This window comes from Ptiloglossa arizonensis, chromosome 5 (assembly GCF_051014685.1).
Source record: "Ptiloglossa arizonensis isolate GNS036 chromosome 5, iyPtiAriz1_principal, whole genome shotgun sequence".
In the NCBI taxonomy this organism is placed as follows: Eukaryota; Metazoa; Arthropoda; class Insecta; order Hymenoptera; family Colletidae; genus Ptiloglossa; species Ptiloglossa arizonensis.
The window spans coordinates 19,904,011-19,926,098 of record NC_135052.1 but is presented as its reverse complement, the minus strand read 5'-3'; the positions used below and the strand labels follow the sequence as shown (position 1 = coordinate 19,926,098).

The window sequence follows — 22,088 nt, the reverse complement described above, 5'->3', positions numbered from 1 at the left end:
TTAGATACTGTGGAGCAAAGATTGTAATTTTCACAGTTGGTCATTATTTTGAACTTATCTGAACCAATGTCATTATATATCCATTGTATGTACATTAATTACGATATTCTTAGGCATTCATTGGTCAACGTATTGCAACGAGTCTTTAAATTCAATATTGAATAAAATTTGTCGCTAATGAGAAATAGGTAGGTACGTTCGATAGAAGATAGTACTGTAGCGAATGTATTAACAGGATTACCCTCGACATTGAATTGAATAATAATTCAGAGCATTTTGAAAAGCAGAAGTTTGTTTTCCAACGTTTCAACACTTGCCTTTTTTCGCCTCTTGAAAAGAGAATTTACGAGATAATGCTTGAAAACTGACCCGTTGCGTTACAATTTTCAACATTTTATCATTTTTAGTAGTCTCGGGTATTACTTCGTAGAAGTCTCTTTTAAATTATGACCGTAATTAACGAAACGTGTCTCAACGAGACAGCATCGTTGCAAAATCGCGCGTTAATGACTACCCTTATCGCTACATTCTTACATAAGATTTCACCCCTAATACGATACCAGAGATCATGCACAACCAGAGTATCGATCGAGTAACTTGTTATGTCGGATAACAAGACTTGTTGCTGGTGCAGGAACGGTAAAGAAGTTATAATAACTAGAAGAGAATACGGACGAACGATAACTCGTTGTTTTAGATTTTGTCGGAACATAAATTCTATGCGACTGAAACAACGCTTGTAAATTAATTTCGGCAATCGAGCTTCGCTGAATCAATCTTTGAAACACTTTTCAAGATTGTCGAGAAATAAGTTCAAGAATACACTGAAAGAATACTCTGAAAGAGTCGAATATTTTGAAAAATTTATTTCTCGGTAGCCACGTTCAGCGCAAAACTAAATAAGTGTCTTGGAAACCGATTGGACCTAGTTTGGACCAGATATTTACGCGGTATTCGCTGAATAATAAACGTTTCAAAGTGACCCATTCTTTCTGTATCACTTTGTACAGTTTCGAGAAAGTAAATGTTTCTCGAGCGACGATTACGATTCAAAATTTCAAACACTACCATAGATAGTGTTTGAAATATATAATATATAATATATAATTAGATAGACCTAACCCAGACCTAACCCAAACAGTTCCATAGATACAAAAACTATATACGTTCCTCCTAGACGAAATTGTGTAACACAAACGCAACACCGTGTCTCGTAGAAAAAAAAAAATAGATCCCTTCCATAGTAAAAACTAACACGATCGAACATCATCGAGTTACATTTGTGTAAAAAATTTGTTACCAGCGAATCAGAGAATCCAATAAAACCAACAACTACTCTCGTAGCAATTCTTCCTTTCCCAAGAAAGACGATACATTTGCGTCCAATGTTCAGTTACGAAACCTAATCAGACTTCGAGAGATCCGTGCGTGTACTCCGTAAAATGGAAACAAAGAAACCTACTCGATATCGAAACGCGTACACAAACCCGCGCGAAACGTATATCGCGTAAGTGCACGAGTGGTGGTCAAAACCGGGCATTTACGAATACTCGCGTAACTCGAGAACTCATTATGCAAGGAACAACGGATTGGGAACATTCCGAACGCTCGACTGCGATTATCCATCCGGTTCGCGGCAATCCAGCGATTTTCGCGTAGCGAAGCCACGATCGATCCCCCTGCACGATAACACCCCACGAAACTCCTCGGTTCGAGCCGCGAGGAAGTGGTGGGGAGAGCCACCGAAGCATCGTGATCACCTCCATCGATTTCGTCGTTCAATATTATATTTCACACCGGGTGTACCAGCGGCCACTTTGTTGAATTCTCATCGATCAACTCGGCCACCCTCGCGGTATTTAAGGACGGGCGCGGGCGGAACACGACTTTCCGAAGCATCCGCTTAATGATTCAACGGCCGAGCGTTTTCGTCGTTGACGACGAGCCGTCGTGTGACAGTTCTCGAGGAAGCTCTCCGCGCTGGTCGTCGTGCCGCCCAATGGAAAAATAAAGCTCGACACGGTGCCTAGAGGCTCGACCCGGTGGCTCGCCTCGGTGGAGATACGGCACGGTCGCCTCCGGGGATACCGAACCCACCGCCCGAGTGAATTGTGTCGTTCCTGGACGGACGATAATGTAGCGCGCGTTACGTTTGATGGATGCCAACGATGGTTACCGATCGCGATTCGGGTTCCACCGTAGCGGATCGTCACACCGTTCGCTAATGCACCCATTGCCCCAAGTTTCGATACACCGGGAGAAAGGAACCGTGGTCGAGCGGATGAATCAGCGTACAGTGACGAGGTATCGCCGTAGCATCCTGGGAGGGTCGCACGTGTTGCGCGGTAATATACGAACTTGTGGATCTCGAACTCGATAATTACGAATTTTCGACCAGTCGGTTATTGTTAAACCGGCGCGAAACCCACCGAATAATCGCGTTCGTTAAGGGTTCGAGTTCTCCCGATCGATTACTTCGTTACGCGAATTACAGATATTCAGAGCGTAGGGACCTTGCTGCGTTATCGATTGCGACAGCCGTCCAATGCATTAGCATAAAGTTACAGGGGGTTGTATGGAAGTGTGTTGTGTGTGCGATAGAGGGGAATGGAAGATAGATCGAGCGTGGAGGAAATTGGAAGGTGTATCGTGTCGGATGTTTCTTTGGAATATTTTCAAGGGTGAGGTTTTGGAAAATTCTTTGCAAGAGAATCCAGACAGAGGTTACCTTTCATTTATTTACGTACTGTTCTTTGTGTGCCATTAAGAGTAACACAAGTGAGTTACGTAATAGTACTTTTTTATACTCGTATATCGTACCATAGATTTTATCACAGTAATCGTCATCGTTCTTATTATTTTAAACGCGAAAATAAATGAAGAACGTACAGAAAAAATTCACTTCTACCTATCCTTGAAATAAATTTTCAAAATGAGCACATTTCCTCAAAAACGAAAACAACTAGAAGAATCACTGTTATTTCATCCTTTCGATCCATTCTCGCGCGTAGAATCACCTCCGTATCGATCGTGTAACAAATTCTACTCGTGTAAGAAATTCTACTCGTGTAACAATAATTGACCATTACTTTCAACACCGTTACCAATATTTCCGCGTAGAACGCGATAATAACTTCGACTGGTAGCAGGAAATTAATTCCCAATCCGAGTCCGCGCATTTTCCTAGTGGAAACGAATGAACGCAAATTGAAACGTCGAGGCAATTTATAATACGAAGTACCCGCGTCAGAAGTCGTGGCAGGAATTAAACGTGTATCGTTGTAGTCCCGCGCTCGTGCAATAAGAGCTTTAAATTCACCATTAAAAACGAGCACCGCTTACGCGTTCAACGAACAAGAGAGATTTATTCGATTTATGCGCGCCGTTGTATTTTAACTACAAGTGTCACGTACGCCTCGGAATGCACCGTGCAGCTGGCCCACTATTTCCCGGCGTGCGTGCAATGGTACGTGATGCAGTCGACGTAATACTCGTGCTCGGTCAGTACCCTCCCTCTATAACATTCACCGATGTATCGTGCGAGCTTTGAACAACGATCGCGAGACGTACAGGCTAATTTTTAATCTTCGACGCGTTTTGTTCGCGGAAACGATGAACGCGTAGCTCACGAGGAAAATGTGCAACGCAACGATACGTTCTCCCTGCATTATGAGAAATAATTTGAAGAAATCATTCGCGTCCAATTCTCCAGGAAGAAAAATTCTACGAAAAGGAACGCACTGTCCTCTTCTGCTCGTAATTCGTTCTACTCGAGAATTTATTTCGGTTGAATGAAATTTATTCAACAGGTACTCCCGCCCCGAGGTTTTTCTATTCGCACGAACTTATGTATCGCGTAGGTGTAGAGGAAGAGATTATAATACGGATAGAGAAAAAATTATGTAGATAAATATCTAAGTGGTAGGACGCAATTAAAATAATGTCAATGAAAATGAACTTCTTTCGACGACTGGTACTTGATTGAAAAATTACTCGAAAACCGTTACAATTCTATTATAATTTATACAACTCAACTTATGTAACTTACAATTTATTCTAGTATAGAATTCTGGTATAGTTCTGATTATAAATTATGAGAAACATACTAACTTTTACAATTTATATAACTCAACGTTACGATTTATATAACTCTACTTATGTAATTTACAATTTATTCTAATATAGAATTCTGGTATACTTCTGATCATAAATTACGAGAAACGTACTAATTTTAATCATACCTTCTACAGGTTAGAATTTTCATCAACGTTCGTACACTCAAAAAAAATCGTGTTTCATTTTCACCAAAAAGAACGAAACGACTTTCCGAACAACCCAATACATTTGCTACTCCAATATACTTTACACTTCACCAATAATCAATATTCTCTCGGTACGTTGAAATCTTAAAATTTCTTTCTCTGTAAAAAATAAAAGGAAAGATCGTTCGAATATGTAAATACACGGTGATGCCCAAAATAATCGATCGTTCGGTAGAAATGAAATACTGCCAAATGCAGGCGAGCATGATCGATGCGTGCTTACGTTACGTTGGCGCGCGGTGCACGCGTCAGAATGCATCGCAGTAGATGCTGTATTTTCCGGTCAGCCAGTAGTATATCAGGCGCCGTGTCAGACGCAGGCTGCCTTCGTATCATGGACGAAACAATGATGTGAGCAACCGAACAATAATAACGTGCCTGGATCGCGCGCGAGCGTCTACACGCGGTTTCCTATTGCTCGCCTATCGAAACGACTTAACAATTTCCCGAACGGGTCATCTTGGCGTCGACATTTGCGAATGTCGCCCTTTTCTTGCTCGAATCGATGGAAATATTCGCAGCGTTCGATTTTCTGCAACGTTGGAGTCGCATCGGGGACGTAAAAATAAAACGCGGTAGTTGCACCGGGAACTATAAATGATCGTAATACGCTCGGTGTGTGAAAATATCGTTTTTCAGGATCGCGAATCGTTCGACAAATAATACGTTTACGGGAGGGAAGGAATGGAACATTTTTAACCGATGTACCTTGTACTTGTTCGAATTATTTTCGATTTTTGAAGAAAATAGGACATCGATCGTAAGTATACGTGAATTGAAAAATAAATTTTAATAGGAACGATTGAAGTCATTTTAGGATTAGAAATAGTAAATAACGCGTGTTATCATAAAATTAAGTTACGTGATCAAAAATAGCGCACGAAGGTTAAAATATGAAATTAAAATTTGAAAATATGTATATAGATATGTAATCGCGAAATTGTACAATATTGCGATTGATTAAAATTGATTATATCGTTTAAGATATTCACTGATAGTAAGGAAAGATCAGATTCGTCTTCTGTATGTATAAAATTTTTATTGTGCATAAAATTATCATGGGTACATTATCCATAATGGCGGTAATATAAAATCGAACACTTTCAAAGGGCAACCATTTTCAAACCGTTATTCTCTATAAAGGGACTGTGTCCTTAGAACCGGGGTGTTCGTTGATAATTTTACAAACGCAGATTTCATGCTTTTAGGACAGTCCTTTCGGTACGTGTAATCAGGACAGTACTTTTGGGGAATTGAATTTATTAAAAAGTAGGCCTTTGCTGTTAAAATTCACTTCGCTCGATTTAATTTGTCCCATTTAATTGGCCATAATTTCACGCGCGAAACGAGCCTTATGATCACGGGCGAATGTAATTAATTAATTTTCAATTGGGATTACTAAATCTCTTCACCGTTCGTCATTCGATTCTCGCGTACACGATACTTTCGATATATGTATATGCTTCTATTAACAACTGTGTACCAACGTACACGAATGCCGTTACAACGACTTGAGATAATTCTACATTCAGCGGTAACGAAATTCTATCATTATACGACATGATTGCTCCCTCTAAATAACGGAACTTTGCAAACGAAAAAAGAAAGAATAAATACGTACACGATATTGCAAGAAAAGAGAGTATTAATAAGACAGTACTTGAAAGAAAAACTATTTACTATATCCAGAAAATTAAAAGAAAAAAAAATTAAAAATTGTTACGATCAATGTGGATCAATGTCCTCGTAAAGATAACAATATTTTAAAAACAGCGATGTAAAAAATAGAACGAATATATCGAGTGTTTCGATTCGATTTCTTCTTGCCTACCAGACGAACAAAATCGTCGGTGATCGACAAGATATTAAATAGAAAAATATTTTAACAATATTTTTACATTTCTTCGAGGAAATTCATAATGCCATTCCTCCTATCTTTCCTTCCAGAATAAAATTTTCTTCTCTGTTCGTCGCCCAAACGACACGGCCTCGAAACGTTTCAAATAAATACATATTTAAATCTAGGATCGCGCGGGACAACACTATTCCTTCATTCCAATATACGAGGTACGTTCCAGATACTCAGGATTTCAAACCTTCGCGAATTCAGCGTTAAATGGTAGGAGAAGTGAAAAGTCAAGAGAAAGGAATTCCGCGCACAGGTCAGGCAGAAACAGAACCGGTCCATTTGCCCTTGTCTTCGAGTTTCGTTGGCCGATGTCTCGAGAGATCGTTTTCCACGAATCTTTTGTCGCCGTGGCGTCGTTCTCGCAGATAATAATCACGGGGAGGGGGTGATAGGGGGTAAACTGCAGCCGAGGGACGCGAAAAAATGACGATGGTCCGCGGCCAAGAGATTAAGAAAGTAAGAAAAGACACGTGGAAAGAGAGAGAGTGCAGAACGAAGAAAGACGCGGAGAATCGAGCTATGGATTGTCGGGTTAAATAAACGAGCATCGAGGAGTCCCAGGTCGCGGTTGAACGTGGCGAAATTTCACAATTTCGTCGTCGACCGGATACAAAGAGTCGTCGAAATCGGACAATGACTCGCGATAACGCGGGAGTGGAAATTGCTCCATTCTATCGAAATAATTCGTTTCTCGACCGAGCTAATGAATTTCGTTCCACGACACGGCCCGGATAATTATACACGATCGATCGAACTAAGAAACTGACACGTTGCGTCGATACGTTCCGGGCTAGAATTCTAATTACGTTAAGAATCGTAGTGCACGGTAACGCGGAAGTTATATCGCTTGGAAAACAATGTTACATTACGAGGCATTATGCAAATTTCATACTGAAATACCACCAAGGACACCGTGTTGAAATTTCATTTACTTTGTTGTACAACGATGTATAGTGACGTGTACGGTGGTGAAGAATTTTCAGTGGAATATATACGAGAATTTCGAGCGAGTTCTTCGATCCGAGGAAAGTTTGCCTTTCGAGGCCTTATGTTGAAAGAATCCACAGTTTAACCGTTTGAGTCCCGGGGGGTATTGAAAAGACACTGTCGAAGAATCCCGAACAGTGCTTCCTTTGAATGAGTGCGAGAAGGCCCAAGCAGCGCGATAGCGCTTCTTTTATTTTATAATCAGCCGCGTGGATTTAAATGCATATATAATCTACTGGTAAATAATTAAGAGTAAAGCAACGAATCGGTTAGATTTTATTTCGAATATCATTTTTCAAATTGAGTGGGAGTGGATTAACGTTTAGTAAAAAAACGTAGAATGTTTAGTGAAGTTGTCGCAACGTAACTTGCAACAATACGTAATTTGCAGCACGAAAAATGCAATAAAATGATCACACTTAATTTGTGTGCAACGTAAAAAAGGAATTCATTCAATATGTTTTGATAAACATCGGACGTTACAAATTATGAGTGTTACTCTCCATTTGAATTCTTTGTTCGTAACACAAAAATATTTTTAATACGTAATTCGTTATTTTATAAAGTACGTCTGTATTATTACATATGCGTAGTGTAAGTTTATAAATATTTCAAGTTTTGTTGATGATGTTATAGTCGTTATCGTAGCGCAGACTACTGTCCGACCATGGACGGGGTCATACTACTTGTCCGACCATGGACAGGGTAAATCTACTTGTCTAACCATGGACGGAGTCATACTACTTGTCCGACACAGAAGGTAAATTTACTGGTCTGACCATGGCGGGTAAATCTACTGGTCTGACCATGGCGAGTAAATCTATTGGTCTGGCCATGGTGGGTAAATCTACTTGTCTGACCATAGACGCCATACTACTTGTCTGGCACAGAAAGTAAATCGACTGGTCTGGCCATGGCGGGTAAATCTACTGGTCTGACCATGGCTGGTAAATCTACTTGTCTAACCACAAATGCCACACTACTTGTCTGACACAGAAAGTAAATCTATTGGTCTGATCATGGCGGGTAAATCTACTGGTCTGACCATGGCGAGTAAATCTACTGGTCTGACCATGGCGGGTAAATCTACTTGCCTGACCATAGACGTCATACTATTTGTCTGGCCATGGACGGTAAATCTACTTGTCTGGCCATAGACGAATTAAATCTACTTGTCTAACCACAGACTGGATAAATCTACTTGTCCGACCATAGGCGGGGTTTATACTACTTGTCTGGCGATGAACGGGGTAATACTAACTGTCTGAGCATATACGGGGATAATACTTGTCCGACCGTATACGGTTAGTAGTAATACTAACTCATACTATTCGACCTCGAGTAACGAATGAAAGGCGAGGACTGAAATAGCAATAATAAACAATAACATGCTTTTCTGGACCATTTCCGTATATTAATCGGTTCCCCGAGTTAACAAGCATCGACCGTAACCTTCTTCTTCCACCTGTTAAATACTCACGCACAAAAGAACGGTAAACTCGTTTGAAACAAATTCCCGTCTCCCGTGTTTTTTATTCGTTTGATATCTGCACCAAAAAAACCCAAAAAAAAACAAAAACCAAAAACAAGAAACAACGTGCATTCTCATCGATATTCGTAGTCCACCGATCTCAGCCCGCGTTGGAAACCCAAGCGCAGAGTTCGTTAATCCCCGACATCTAAAAAACGAAGAAAGAAAGGAAGTCAACTACGAGATTCCCTCCCGTTCGTTCCCTAGCGTATTTCGGTGTTTCGTGTTGCACGTACACATCCACGCGCTTATCGGGCCAGCTCACCTACTCAACGCGCGCGTTCACGGTCCTCCGTCCTCGCTCTCGAATCCCAGCCCTATTAAGCAACCACCGTGCCCCGCTCCTCGCCACTGTTTTCCCTTCGATCCGCGGCTGCGTCTGGAAAGTCTTTTATTTCATCCTACGGCTCCTCGCGCAACACCGGATTTTTCAGTCGTCACAAAACCGCTTTATCCGCCCCTTGAAAGCGTCAACCGCCCCACATCGCGTCCCCTCCAGCTTCCATTCGCGGCGATGCCCCTTTTCCTTTCTTTTTTCTTTTTTCTTTTTTTTTTTACTTTCCTCCCCGTTCTCTAAGCGTTCTTTTCGCGCGCCGCCAGACGGTAGGGAACCATCCCGGGAAATTTGTCCGGCGTAAAATTAGACGTCAAAGTGGCCCCTTGTTCCCGACGATGGCGACGAAATAGTCTCGGTTCCTCCGGTTTCCATTAACCGAGAGGGTAGGCCGAAGAGCGTCGCGCGTACGCCCACGGAGTTGGTTTGCGCGAAATTATAATGAGCTGCGGTATATTACCGGTCGTGCTAATGCATCACCTGAGCGCGTTTATTATGCACACCGTGGCGGCGATGCCTTGCGGCAATTTTGGTAATAGAGCGGGCGCAGATTTTATCGGGAAGCAATTTCATTGGCCTGGACGATCGCGCCGGGACAGGTAACGGCCACTCTGTATCGTAACCGGAGTGTTCTCTCGTGGTGGTGTGTTATTGTAAATAGACGAGAGAGGATTCCGTTGGAAACATTCCGTAACACGGGAGCCACGATTTCGATAACCGTTCTTTGGTATTGCCTACGAATTCTACCGTATATTCCAATTGCCCGAATTTGATGCACATTCGTGCTGGCAACAATTTCGATCTTTCGCGAAAATTTTTGTTCACCGTGATGATTATTAATCGTTTCGACAAATTCCAAGGATCTTCAAACAATGTCTTGAGAAAATGCTCGAAGTTATCGGGTAAAAAGAGTCTCGTATGAAAAGGACCGGTTTGATTTATTTTAACCTTCTCTCGAGATTAATTTCACGCGGTGAAACGAAGCGGAATTCAAAAACATCTTTCGTTAAGTTGCTTTAGAGCAACTATTACCGACGCAGTTATCCGACTTCTATCGTACGTAACCTTTGCGCGTAATTCTTCGAGTTTTTCTCGAAGGACGAAGGTTATCGACAGGACTTTGAGGCCGTGTTCAAAGCTGCCCCGGAAGCTGTTGCACGTGTAGGTTCGCGATGCTTTGACGTTCACCTGGCTCCCCGCAACAGGGGAGTTTCCAACTAGAAAATTCTGTTTCGCGACAGGATCGTTCATCAAAATTAACTACGCCATTAAATCCTGGCACGTCCATTAGGATCCCGATGCGCAGGATGGATTCGAGTGTTAATTGCTGGATAACGGTGTTTTCAGAACGGCAGTCCGCCAACGGGCAGTCGTAATGCTCTTATCTCGTCCGAGGCTCGTCCCATTTAGGCGGTATTTCGTCGTTTTACGGGTCGAGCCCGACGGATCCCTAATAGCCGGCCCACTCGTCGCTGAGAAGCGGAAACCGTGATGGCGGTTTAAGGACGCACGATGCAACGAGTTCTGTAATCGAGTGACTTTGATACACGAGCGCGGAACGTTGAATATTAATTAGAGGCGAACACGCGAATTAATACGACCGATCGATCAATTTCGAGGATTTAATGTCTACGACATAATTTGATCCTTCGCGAGGCTTCGACCCGTACACGGGTACTGCCACCGTCACGCGTAATCGCGTTGCGTTTATTCATTGTTTCGGCTAACCGACCCTCGAAAATCCAGTTATTTGAACGAAGTGTATCCGATAACGCGCTATCTCCGCGTTCGTATCATTTTCTGGAATGGCTACGAGATCGGTTCCAAATCAGGGATACGTTCGTTTACCTGTGCACGCGAACGACGAGGAATTCGACATTTCCTCGAGTTACGCTATCCCTCGGAGGATTCTGCTTGTATTTTCGGTGAAAATCTTTCCCGATGTGGATAGAAACATTTGTTCGGTTCCAGAGTGGATGGAATTGTAAAGAGAGCTACGAGAAAGTGAAGTGTATTTAAAAATAATTGAAGAACTTGGGTGATTTTTGTATCGCGAATCATCTGTACCTTCGAACAGATTTTGTTCGATTCCATAGAACGAAAAATCCAATTTGTGGTTTCAATGTTAATTGATAATAAATAATTCTTAGGCCAAGGTTTCAATCCACCACGATTTCTTATCCATTCGAGTTACTTAAACTGAAAACTACCATTCCCATTTCTGACCTCTCGCGATTTGAAAAACTTGCACGAAAGACTGTTTCTTCCCACGGAAATGAAAGTATTCTTCTTGAAACAATTTTAACTAACAGATCGAGTCGATAAAGTAATAACTATCGCACGAAGTGAAAATATTTTTCATCTCCTAGCTTCGTAAAATTTTATTCCGTTCATTTTTTCGGGTTAGAAATATTCGTCGGTACCGTAAAACGGAGAGCGTCTTTCAAAATGGAATAGAATTCGTAAATTTGCTTCAGGAGAAATTTCGTCAACGTGTTACCAGCTTGGACAACACGGAAGTAGGTTAAGACTTCGACGAATTTGCTCAAGACTTCCAGTCGCCACAACGTGTCCATAAAGCGTTCAGTTAACCATAACATCGCCGAAATTCCAACGAGGTTGCTTGTTCAGCGATACAAGTACTGACTTAATATCAAGAAATTAGCAAATATTCAATGACTGTATTTTAAACTTCCTTCGCAGAGATTGAGCGTACACAAAAGCTACAGAGAGGATATATTTAACGTTGGAGCTGTCTTTGAGCAAAACGAACTTCGAAGACGGCTTCGTTTGGTGCAAAAAGACGTATTGTAATTTACCGTGTGCACGTCTCGGACGAATCGTGCTCGTTTCCAAAGAGGAAAGCGAGAATTTCGTTCGGGCCTCTGTCTTCGACCAACAGGATGAAACGCGCGAACAAGCGCGCCTAACAGCCGTCGTCTCGACAGACGGAAGTACAATGTCTGACTTTGGTTATTCCTCGTCAGTTATTCGTTGAAAGATGTAACAGCGAAGCAACGAAATTTGTCGGGAAATGCGAGACCAAAACGACGAAAAATGGTAACGTAATGCACTGAATTATCCACTTTGAGGACTGTTCAGAATAGGAAGAAACAAATATCGAAGAACGAATTGCATTCGATTTTACGAATCGAACAATTACTGTCAATTCAATTTTGTAGGATTTTCGTTGATTCATTAACGAATTCAAGAAGAAAATTCAATTATTTGGAACGGTATGAATTCCTAGTCGCGAATAAGTATATCATTCTTACTTGAATAATTTTTAAGTTATTGTATTTTCTATAAAAAATTGTTTGAAAATGTAACAATCGTATATTTGTAAACTTTCGGAATATATCTGAGAATTATTACAAATATCTGCAAACGTGAGATCGAAGATCGTGAAAAATATTAATATAATTTAACTCTTTGTTGAATTTCTTTTCCTTTGTTTTTTATTTCTCTTCGATTTGAAATATTTGGGTAAAGAGACACACGTGTTAAACTTTCTTCAAAAATAATAAGCTAGTCAAACTCTGAATGCTTTAAGTATTATAGATGACTCTGTTCGATCAGACACGAAGCTCTCGAGAAACAATGTAGCTCGTTTAATTACGATATCGTTTCAAGAAACGACTGAAATTATTTTCGAGTCATCTATACGATCGATTAAAAGTGTCCAAGAATGGAACAATAAATAGTAATATTAAATATCGTACTATTCCTAAGAATCTTTAATTTTCCAGCGTGTGCACTCGGTTGCGGAGAAGGACGTTTAATTTTAAATTCGAGATTCGTTGGCAGCGTCTCTGTCATCGGGCAACGGAAGATGAAAAGTGCGAGCAAACGAACCGAATAGACGTCACCTCTAAAAGACGCGAGACGGTAATCTCCCGTTATTCCTTGGAACTTTACGATGTCCCTCTGGCGTTCGCGGAATAAAAATTCCGGATCGTAAATCCAGCGGACGCGGACGAAGTCAGTTTCACAAAGCACGCGGAAAAGTAGAGAACAAAGGAAACGTGTTCGTGGGAGCGCGGCATTAAATCCTGTCACCGTTGCCTCGACGCTCGAAATACGCGTCGCGATTCTCGTAGAAGAGAAAACCATGCTGGCGTCCGCGTAACTAATTACGGTTTGGCTCGCGCGTTTCGTACTACATTCGCGATGAAATAAACCGGTCGTTCAATATCCGCTTACCCGATTGCAAATCGCGCGACACTCTAGTCTTACGCGATGCGCTCGCCTCTCCGCGAAACCGAACGTGTCCCACGCATGCGCGCAGGAACGAGAGGCAGAGCGGTGGGAGTAACCGAACGGTGTGGTGGGGGTAGCGAAGCAGCGGAGTGGGGATAGCGTCTCCGCTGACCGTGAGCGGCCAGTTGATCGGTCTATCGCGACCGAGCAGACGTTCGCCGATCGAGGTTTTTCGTATGCGGTGCATAGGTCGCTGAGGGGAACGTAAGATGATTTCGAAGGGTTAAAAACCCTTTTGGCTTCCCGTTATCGCTCTCGACGATGAAACTGTTACACTTTGCATTGTTTCTTTTCTTTGCAAAGTTCTCCGAACGATGCGAAAATAACATCGGAATGTTTAAGGTATTGTGACCTATGGAGAGTGTACTTAGTTGGTAGAATACAATTAGGCTAGTGGTGCGATAGATACGAGCTTGAAGTAGAACAGAAAATGCAATTATCGGTAAGAAAATTTTAGGAAGCAAGTGTTGCGGAGAATGTTACCAAAAAGGACCCAAATTGACTCACGAATCATTATTTGAACATTATTTAAACGTCGACCGCTCTATTCGTTTTCAATACGGTAAACAATTTTTACACAAGTAATTCAGAGATGGAACTAGTTTCTCGAGCAATTTCATTAAGCAGTTTGCTTCTTCGGTTGCAAAATAAAGGCTCTAAACATTCTAAGAAGTATGATTTACGAACGTCTTTTAATTATACCGACCATAATTTATAGTAAAAGTTGGTCGGATCCTCTTCTACCGTCTATGGCGTTTACTATACTTCAATATTCGAGATTTAATGACTCTTTCAAGCCCCGAAGTAAAAGTTCCTAACAATAATCTTCCAAGGCAACTTCCAAGCTATACTTTGAATAATACGTATATATATATATTTATTAAGACTTTATAATTGCACTTTCTTCTCCGCTCCAAACCGGTGCCTTCTACTTTCGTCATTCCCAATAAATAATTATACACTAAGAGCAGCAGAATCAACGAATGAAATTTTACCTTTTCCTAAAACTAAATAAAATGTTATAGTTTGGCATTACCTTTCGTACGAATATCTCGGTAGAATTTTAAGCTGAATATTTTCGATGTTCTTATCAATGCGATAAGTTTCCTTCATCGGGGAAGTCGCTTCGTAAAATTCTCTTACCTTTCGACGTCGAGGGTGCTCGTATCCCAAAGAACTTAACGAAGAACGAAACGGTACGCGAAATTTCATCCCCGATATATATTTTCGATATATCGGCCGTTCGAGAATGCAGGTCATGGTTGGTGATAGAAGTAAGTTGGTGGATTGGCGGCAATACTTCATAGCGTGGTCGTGAACAGTGGTGAGAGGCATATTCTATAGGTCAGTGACGCTAACTACGTGGTCGGAGACATAGCCGCGCGTACGTACGATAAAATGCATGCCGCATTGCTATTGCGCGTACGTGAATGTCGAGGGTAAGGTCGAAACCACGATACGATCTGGAAACGATTCTTTGCCAGGAAGAAAAAAGTACGGAATTCAATGGCGATTCAATTTAAATTTCACGAAACTCGATCTTCCACTCGCGAGAGAAACCTAATTAACCGGTGGCCCGTCTCTCGTCGGAATCGAAGACCGTACGGTTTCGTTCTCCGCAATCATTTAACATTCCGTACAAAGAAACACACGGAGACTGGCGTATCGTCGTTTCTATCTCCTGGTGGCTGTGTTCTTGGAATTGATCGCCCTTACGTCGTGAAACCGAATCGCGGAGAAACTTCGAACGTTTATTCGAAGAAATTTTAAACCAGAGTTTAACCGAAAAATTAACATATATGTAGAAATTGACGTAAAAAGTCTCGCGTTCAATTCTGTAACACGTTCGTTTCGAAAGAGATTTGTACGGTGACGAGTATGAAAAATAGATAACGATGCTCGACATTTGAATTCAGCGCTGTCCACGATAAATTGTGAGTCTTATCTACCGTTATTACGTACATGAACGCTAGGCGATGTTACGTTACACGTGCATGCAAACGTAATGCAGGACGTAGATGGAGAATGAGTCGCGCAGTGGCATCGTTCGTGGACAGCGCTGATTTTAATCCACGATATCGTTCGAATCGTTCGAACGTAACAAATTGATCGAACTTGGGAAATATTTATTCCGCAAAAGAAGGAACAAGGCTACGTTAAATCGTAACACGGGAATATCGATCGAAACACGAGGTTATCAAACGTCGGGGAACTGAGAGGAACAAATTTCTCGATTTATGTCTACTTCGAACTCGATATACTTCGATAACGATGCGATCCGCGCGAAATGTACTGTTCGCGCGCGAAAAGAATGCATCTGCGAATGCACCACCGGAATCCATTAATTCTTTCCGTGTGAACGAAAAATCGCTACCTTTCTAATAAAGGAGATCCTGGAATTAATGGATCCTGCTGGTGTCGCAGATGCATTCTTCTTGCGCGCGTAATATAGCAACCGTGAAAAATCGTCTAATACAGAAAATAAGTCTATATTACATTCGTACCTATTGTACAGTGTCTATGCTAACACGCGTGACCCAGTCGAACAGTGAATTCAAAGGAACAGAAACGATTAAAAAATTTAATTCAACGCGAGCAACATGTGTGCACCAAGTCACCTTCCTACCAAGTTGCAATCATTTCTGCTCGCTTCGCAAAATATCCTCGAATTGGAATTTGTTGAAAAATACGGCTCGAGTGAATTGATTCGTAGAAAAATTCTAATCGACACGAATGAACCTCTACAAAACTGTAATCAAATCGCGAGAGAAATAGAGAACTCGTCCAGCGTTCCAGAAAAATTACTAAAATTATTCATACGAGATCGGACAGCGATCTCCGGAGTAGAGAAGTAACGCGCGAACTATGATAAAATACAAAAACGCGCATTCGTACGAAATTTTTTTCCATCGTTTCTTTCCTATCCTCCATCCACCGTTTTACTAGGCCCCACGTGTTGGGACACAGCTCGCCAAGTTTGCGAACACGTTGCGATAAGTAGAGAAACTTTGATCAGTTCAAACCGTGTCGTTCGTGATAACAGCACGTAGGTAACTCCGAAAGAACACAGCCCTCGACGGCGGCGTGTCACGGGTGCGTCCGTGTGTATGCACGATGCAGATACAATATCGTGTGGAGGTGGTTAAGGTAGATCAGGCATTTAGGCTTAATCGGTAATATTTCGTGCCCACCGTCTTGACGTAGTTGACGGTCTCGGCGGTCGCCTCGGTGAGGGCCCTTCGTAGCCGTGATCGTCGGACCTGCGACAGCGTACGTGGACAGAGAACGACACCCTGGGCGCCCTGCGGACCGGAACCAGACCCTGGACCGGAACCGGCGCCGGGTACCATGGCCGTGGGCGGTGGAGGCGTCGTCGGCATTGTCGTCGACGACGATTTGCACCACCAGGGGAACTGAGCGTGTTTTTATCACGTTGTTATTCGAACACAGGTAACTCTTTACATAGGCACAGGTGCAGTGTTCAACGAGTGACTAAAGACAAGGCTGACTATGGATTACGTGAGAAGAGACAAGGTGTGTACGGAGGGTGACTCGGTTGGTAGACGCTTCGAGAGCCGACCTTACGAATTATTGCCACCTTACCAACAATGCTGATCGAGCTACTCGGAGTTTACCCATTTGGGTTTCAAGGTAGCCGTGTTCGTCGAATCTCGACCTTGGACCATCTCGTTTCTGCGAATTGTACGCGTTTTATACTCGTATCTTTGTACCATCGTTCTTGTCGTTGTTTCTTCTTTAACGCGTTGAATTTAATAACATTCGAGATCTCCAGGTGCGATTTGTCTCTTGGGAGGGAGTCTCGCGGAATTTCACGAACAATGCAGCTGGCTCCGCGAGTGCGTCCTCGGAGCTCTGAGCTCGAATCGGTGCATCCTTGAATGCACGACGAAGCTGACTGCAATGTCGTCGAAAGCTCGAGACACTTTCCAGAAGATACGCTTCGCGTCTGGATCTTTGAAATTTTACAGTCACGTACGACCGACCGTCACCATTCTTCAAGCTCTGATATCCGCCGAACGAGACTACCCAGGACCTTCACCAAGATGGAAATTATCGGTCCAGTTTGTCGATAAAAAAAAATTTCTTCTGTGCGATTTTACGGACAAATATTTGAAGCAGTAGCTGAGTCTTATTAATGTTACTCGTAGATTTGAATAGCTTCATCGCCACATTGTAGGGCAGATATTCGTTACAAGTATTTTTGACGGTATCGTCTCTCGAAGCAGACCTATTCTTCCGAATTACCCGTATACAGGGTGATTCATTTAAGCCGACGCCATCGAACCGCTCGTAAACCGCTCGCTGCCCGAAACAACACACAAACGAAAACTTCACGGAATTGTAGGGGGCGTGCAGCTGTCCGCTTCGCCTAACTTTATCCAGTAACAATTGCTTTCTTATTTTTAGAGTTGCAGGAAAGTGCTCCCTATGAAAGTTAGAGTACGCAAAGAAACGGACGTATGGCTCTGTAATATCGCGTAAGTTTCCAAAGGAAACTATTTCTCGGTAATTTAAAAAAGTGGAACAACCGTTTCGGGTCACGTGGAACATTCCGGGATACAAGGATTGGTCCTGGTGGATTGTTTTTCATCGAGACACGAGAATTACCTCCGTCCGTTTCAATGGAGCACTCAACGGTTACGGAATATGCAAAAATATCGAACGCTAAGTTGGAAAAGTATTATAGCGCATCGTGTCTAATGATTCACGAAAATAAGTTTCATTTCCAACGGTACTTGGACTGTAACCGTACTGTACATTCGAAAAAAGTGGACCGTTCAACTGCAGTAAAAGTTTTGCAAATTCAATTATTTATATTTCTTATAGGAACAGCACTAGGTTTCTTCGTACCTTTCGTTAAAATATCTCGTGAAATATATGAACTCCCTTTCCCAATACTTTTACACGTACACAGAATGGTGACACAAATTGATTTATTCGAAGATAAAACCATTCCGATAAAAAAAAAATCTAATTGAACCTCGTATTGAATCGCCGCACTCCTTGAAAAAGTGAGGTTATGAAAAGACTTTAGTTGGACCGTTCGTTCTTTTCCGCTATTAATTCTTTTCATCTACAACTAAACAGAAAGTACACTCCGTGCCAATTGCACGATATGCTCCATAAATAACCCAATCGACGATCAAATAAAGAACTAAGAAAAAAAAATCACACACGATCTCACGACGAAAGCCCTCTGCCGTTAGGTATCGTGATAAAGTGGCAAAAATAAAACTAAAGACAATCGTCTCGATACACGATCAAACCACCAACAAACCGAATAATTGCACTATGCATTCCATGTATGCAATAATCGACGCTCGAATAAGAAACTTAAAAGAAAATAACCCGTAAAAAATTTCATCGAGAAAATTGAAGACGATCCGGCGTCTCGATGAACTATCAAACCATCAACAAACCGAATAATTCCACGGTGCATTCCACATATGCAATAATCGACGCTCGAATGAAAAATTTAAAACAAAAAAACCATACAAGATCTCGCGACGAAAGTCCTTTAACATCGTCGTGATAAAGTGATCTCCGGAAAAAAAAAGAAAAAAAAGTTTCATCGAGGAAATTGAAGGAGATTCGATTTCTCGATGAACTATCAAACCACCAACAAACCGAATAATTCCACGATGCATTCCATGTATGCAATAATCGACGCTTGAGTAAAAAACTTAAAACACAATAACCCGTAAAAAATTTAATCGAGAAAATCGAAGACGATCCAGTGTCTCTATGAAGTATCAAACAACCAACAAACCGAATAATTCCACGATGTATTCCATATATGCAATAATCGACGCTCGAGTAAAAAACTGAAAACAAAATAACCCGTAAAAAATTTCATCGAGAAAATCGAAGACGATCCGTTGTCTCGATAAACGATCAAACAATGAACAAACCGAATCGTTGCACCACGTGAGCGCCCTCTCTCCAAAGGATCTACGTCATCTTCGTTCGACACGTTCACACGACGAGTTCACGAGCGGTTCGAGGTTGTCCAGCGAAGCGTATCACCTTTGTACATCGTCTGAAAGCCGGACGGACAGAGACGGACGGTAAAAGATTACGTTCATAGAGAAAAGCAGACGTGTGTCGGACGTTTGCGTTCGTTCGCGATCGTTTGCGATCGAGTAACGCGCCACGTCCCCTCGTCGATCCTTCTCTATGCCTGTCTTTCTTTACTCTTCGATCGCGGGTTTCGGGGGTTAGGTGAACAGAGGCTCGAAACAAGCGTTGGATACCCAAATGGATCCTCTATCATCTAAAGCCGATGAGCACTACTAGCTCGGCGCTACCGCTAGACTAAGGACTCGCTTCGGCTAGAACTAAAGATTTCTCTGGGGTTACTTTTGGGGCGGGGCCAGGGGGGGTGGGGCGGTGGGGTGGAGAGTGCTGGCGAACAATCGAATGGGAAGCTCCGCGGGGTCGTGGTTTCCGGGCGTGTAAGGTGGAAATCCCGGCCGACCAAGGTCTGGGGAGCTTAACGATGCAAAAGAACGCTAATGGATGATGCGGAGCGTACGGTGTGGCAGATTCACGATGTTATTCGTAGCGCGCGACCGCTTAAAGGTCTGCCAACTGCGTTGCTATCTACCATGGATGGACTGGCTGTTGACAGAGGGAGAGAGAAAAATAGAGAGAGAGAAAGGAAGAAAGAGAGAGAAAGAGATGAGCGTACGTGTCTCGAGTAGACGATGAAAGAACACGAGCGAACGACATTGCTAAAGAGGACTGACTGTGTCGCGCGACGATTTTGTATCGTTGGTGAAATTTCGCCTTCGATAACGGAAACGGATTGGAACTCTAATCTTATCCCGGGCCTTGTTAGCCCACCGGCTGAACTGGATGTGAGCTAAGCCGATTGGCTTGCGAGCTCGAGATAGCTTAATGATCGCCACTCAGTCTCGGGTACGGTGAAGCCTCGACTATTTGTTGGGAGGATTTGGTACGGTTTCGAGAGCGCGTTCGACGAATTGTTATAATTGCATCGAGAAGTAGGCTTGCCGGTGTAATGAGCAAAGAACCGGGCAACTTGTGGTTCTGGAGCGTGCTCTTTATCCGAACGTTTCGGCCATCGAGTTCTGGGTCATGCGCAGAAAATCACGACGAGCAATAACTCGTGGACGAAACAACGAAAATTGTACAAGTTTGGAAGAAAGTAGGGTAGTGGGAAACAATAATGTCGAGTCGGTGGGACCTTCTGTAGATTCAACGAAGTGGAAAATTCGAGATCGAAAAGAAGAACGACGAATTGTGCGCGATCTTGAAAATATTGCTTCTAAAATTCGCGACGTAATTATTGTCTCTCACTGTATTAGAATATTTGAAAACAAAAACGTGGACAGATTTAAAAGTAAAAGATTTACCAATATAATACAATGTCGATTTCCTACATTACACCGAATCGTATTAACTCGACATTATTGTAATTTTCTCCCATTTTGGCTTCTAAATCTCTAATTTTCATACGTTTCGTTCTCAGCTTATTATCATCGTTTATTACACCGAACGTTCTAATAAAGAGCTCGATCAAGGCTGACAAAATTATCATTCCTCTGTTACCAATTACTCAAAATAATATTAACACTCGTACGTAAAATTTGTAGATATATCTACTTTTTCTTCTCCTTTCTTACAATTTGAAAAAAATTATTTTCGGACCAGAAAAGAAAGGTCTCCCTACTCTCGAATATCGACCGTTTATCCCGTTTACAAGTTCGTTGGTACTTGGTCGTCGATGACTACAAAGGGAACCGGTGGTCGACCGCAAACGGACCAAACCCCTTCAAACACCGCAGTTCCACGAGAAACGTTCTCGACGTGTATACACGCGCGGGAGGACCTTTCTTCGCTGTTTCAAAGACAATCTCGTTACCACTTCGATCAACAGCCCGCGAACTACCGTGGAAGTGTCAACATTTTTGCAAAGCACTTCGTATTTGTCTCGAGCGAGATACGCGGGGAAACGAAGCCAGTGGATGCTACGGGGTATACATATTTCGCGTTGGAAACTTTCGAACCCCTCGAGGAACGACTGAGCAAACACGGAAGCTTCGAAACTCTGGAAGGGCGGGAAGTGTGGCCGGAACGCTTGTAAATTACACCGTTAAGATGAACGCGGAAGAGTGGACCTGGACCGACGCTAGGTATTCGGTTCGACGAGAATTCTTCACGGAGATTGCACCGATGTTACTCGCCACCGGGATTCCAATAATAGTCGAGTTACCGGCGGATCTGCAAAACTGCCGAGAGGGTTCCTCTTATATGGCAACTACGCGGAACTGTCACCGAGACGTTCCAACGAGAAATTCGTTCGAACGCGCGCGAGGTAACTTCACGTTGGATCTCTATTGTTAACTTAACTATATCGAGGTGTCTCCTGTGCCAGGGGTCGTTCAACGCTTCTCCGTGTCAACCACTACGAGTTTGGCGAACACAGGACGAAGATCGTAACTATTTTCGCGATTTTTGAACCACTTGCTCCATTGGAGAGAAAATTTCGAAATGGCGACTGTATTTTATCTTTGGGCAATTAAACGAGCTTTTTCTGACATTTATAATAATTCAATATGGGTGGTAAGGGCGTTGTAATAATTAGGATGATGGTTCTGATATTATTATTGCAAGTTTCAACGTGGAAAATAAAATATAATAGATGGAATAAAAATCAAACGATTTTTGAAGCATTTGCTCTATTGGAGAGAAAGTTTC

The 22,088-nt window shown here is 42.4% G+C and overlaps 1 protein-coding gene across 1 annotated transcript in view; it reads right to left on the bottom strand.

Moving 5' to 3' along the window:
* Sk (small conductance calcium-activated potassium channel) overlaps positions 1 to 22,088 on the bottom strand; it is a 414,746-nt gene that overhangs the window by 222,937 nt on the left and 169,721 nt on the right. Inside the window, exon 4 of the mRNA XM_076312794.1 lies at positions 16,535 to 16,756. Coding sequence (XP_076168909.1) covers positions 16,535 to 16,756 — 222 coding nt within the window. The remainder of the gene's footprint in view (positions 1 to 16,534; positions 16,757 to 22,088) is intronic.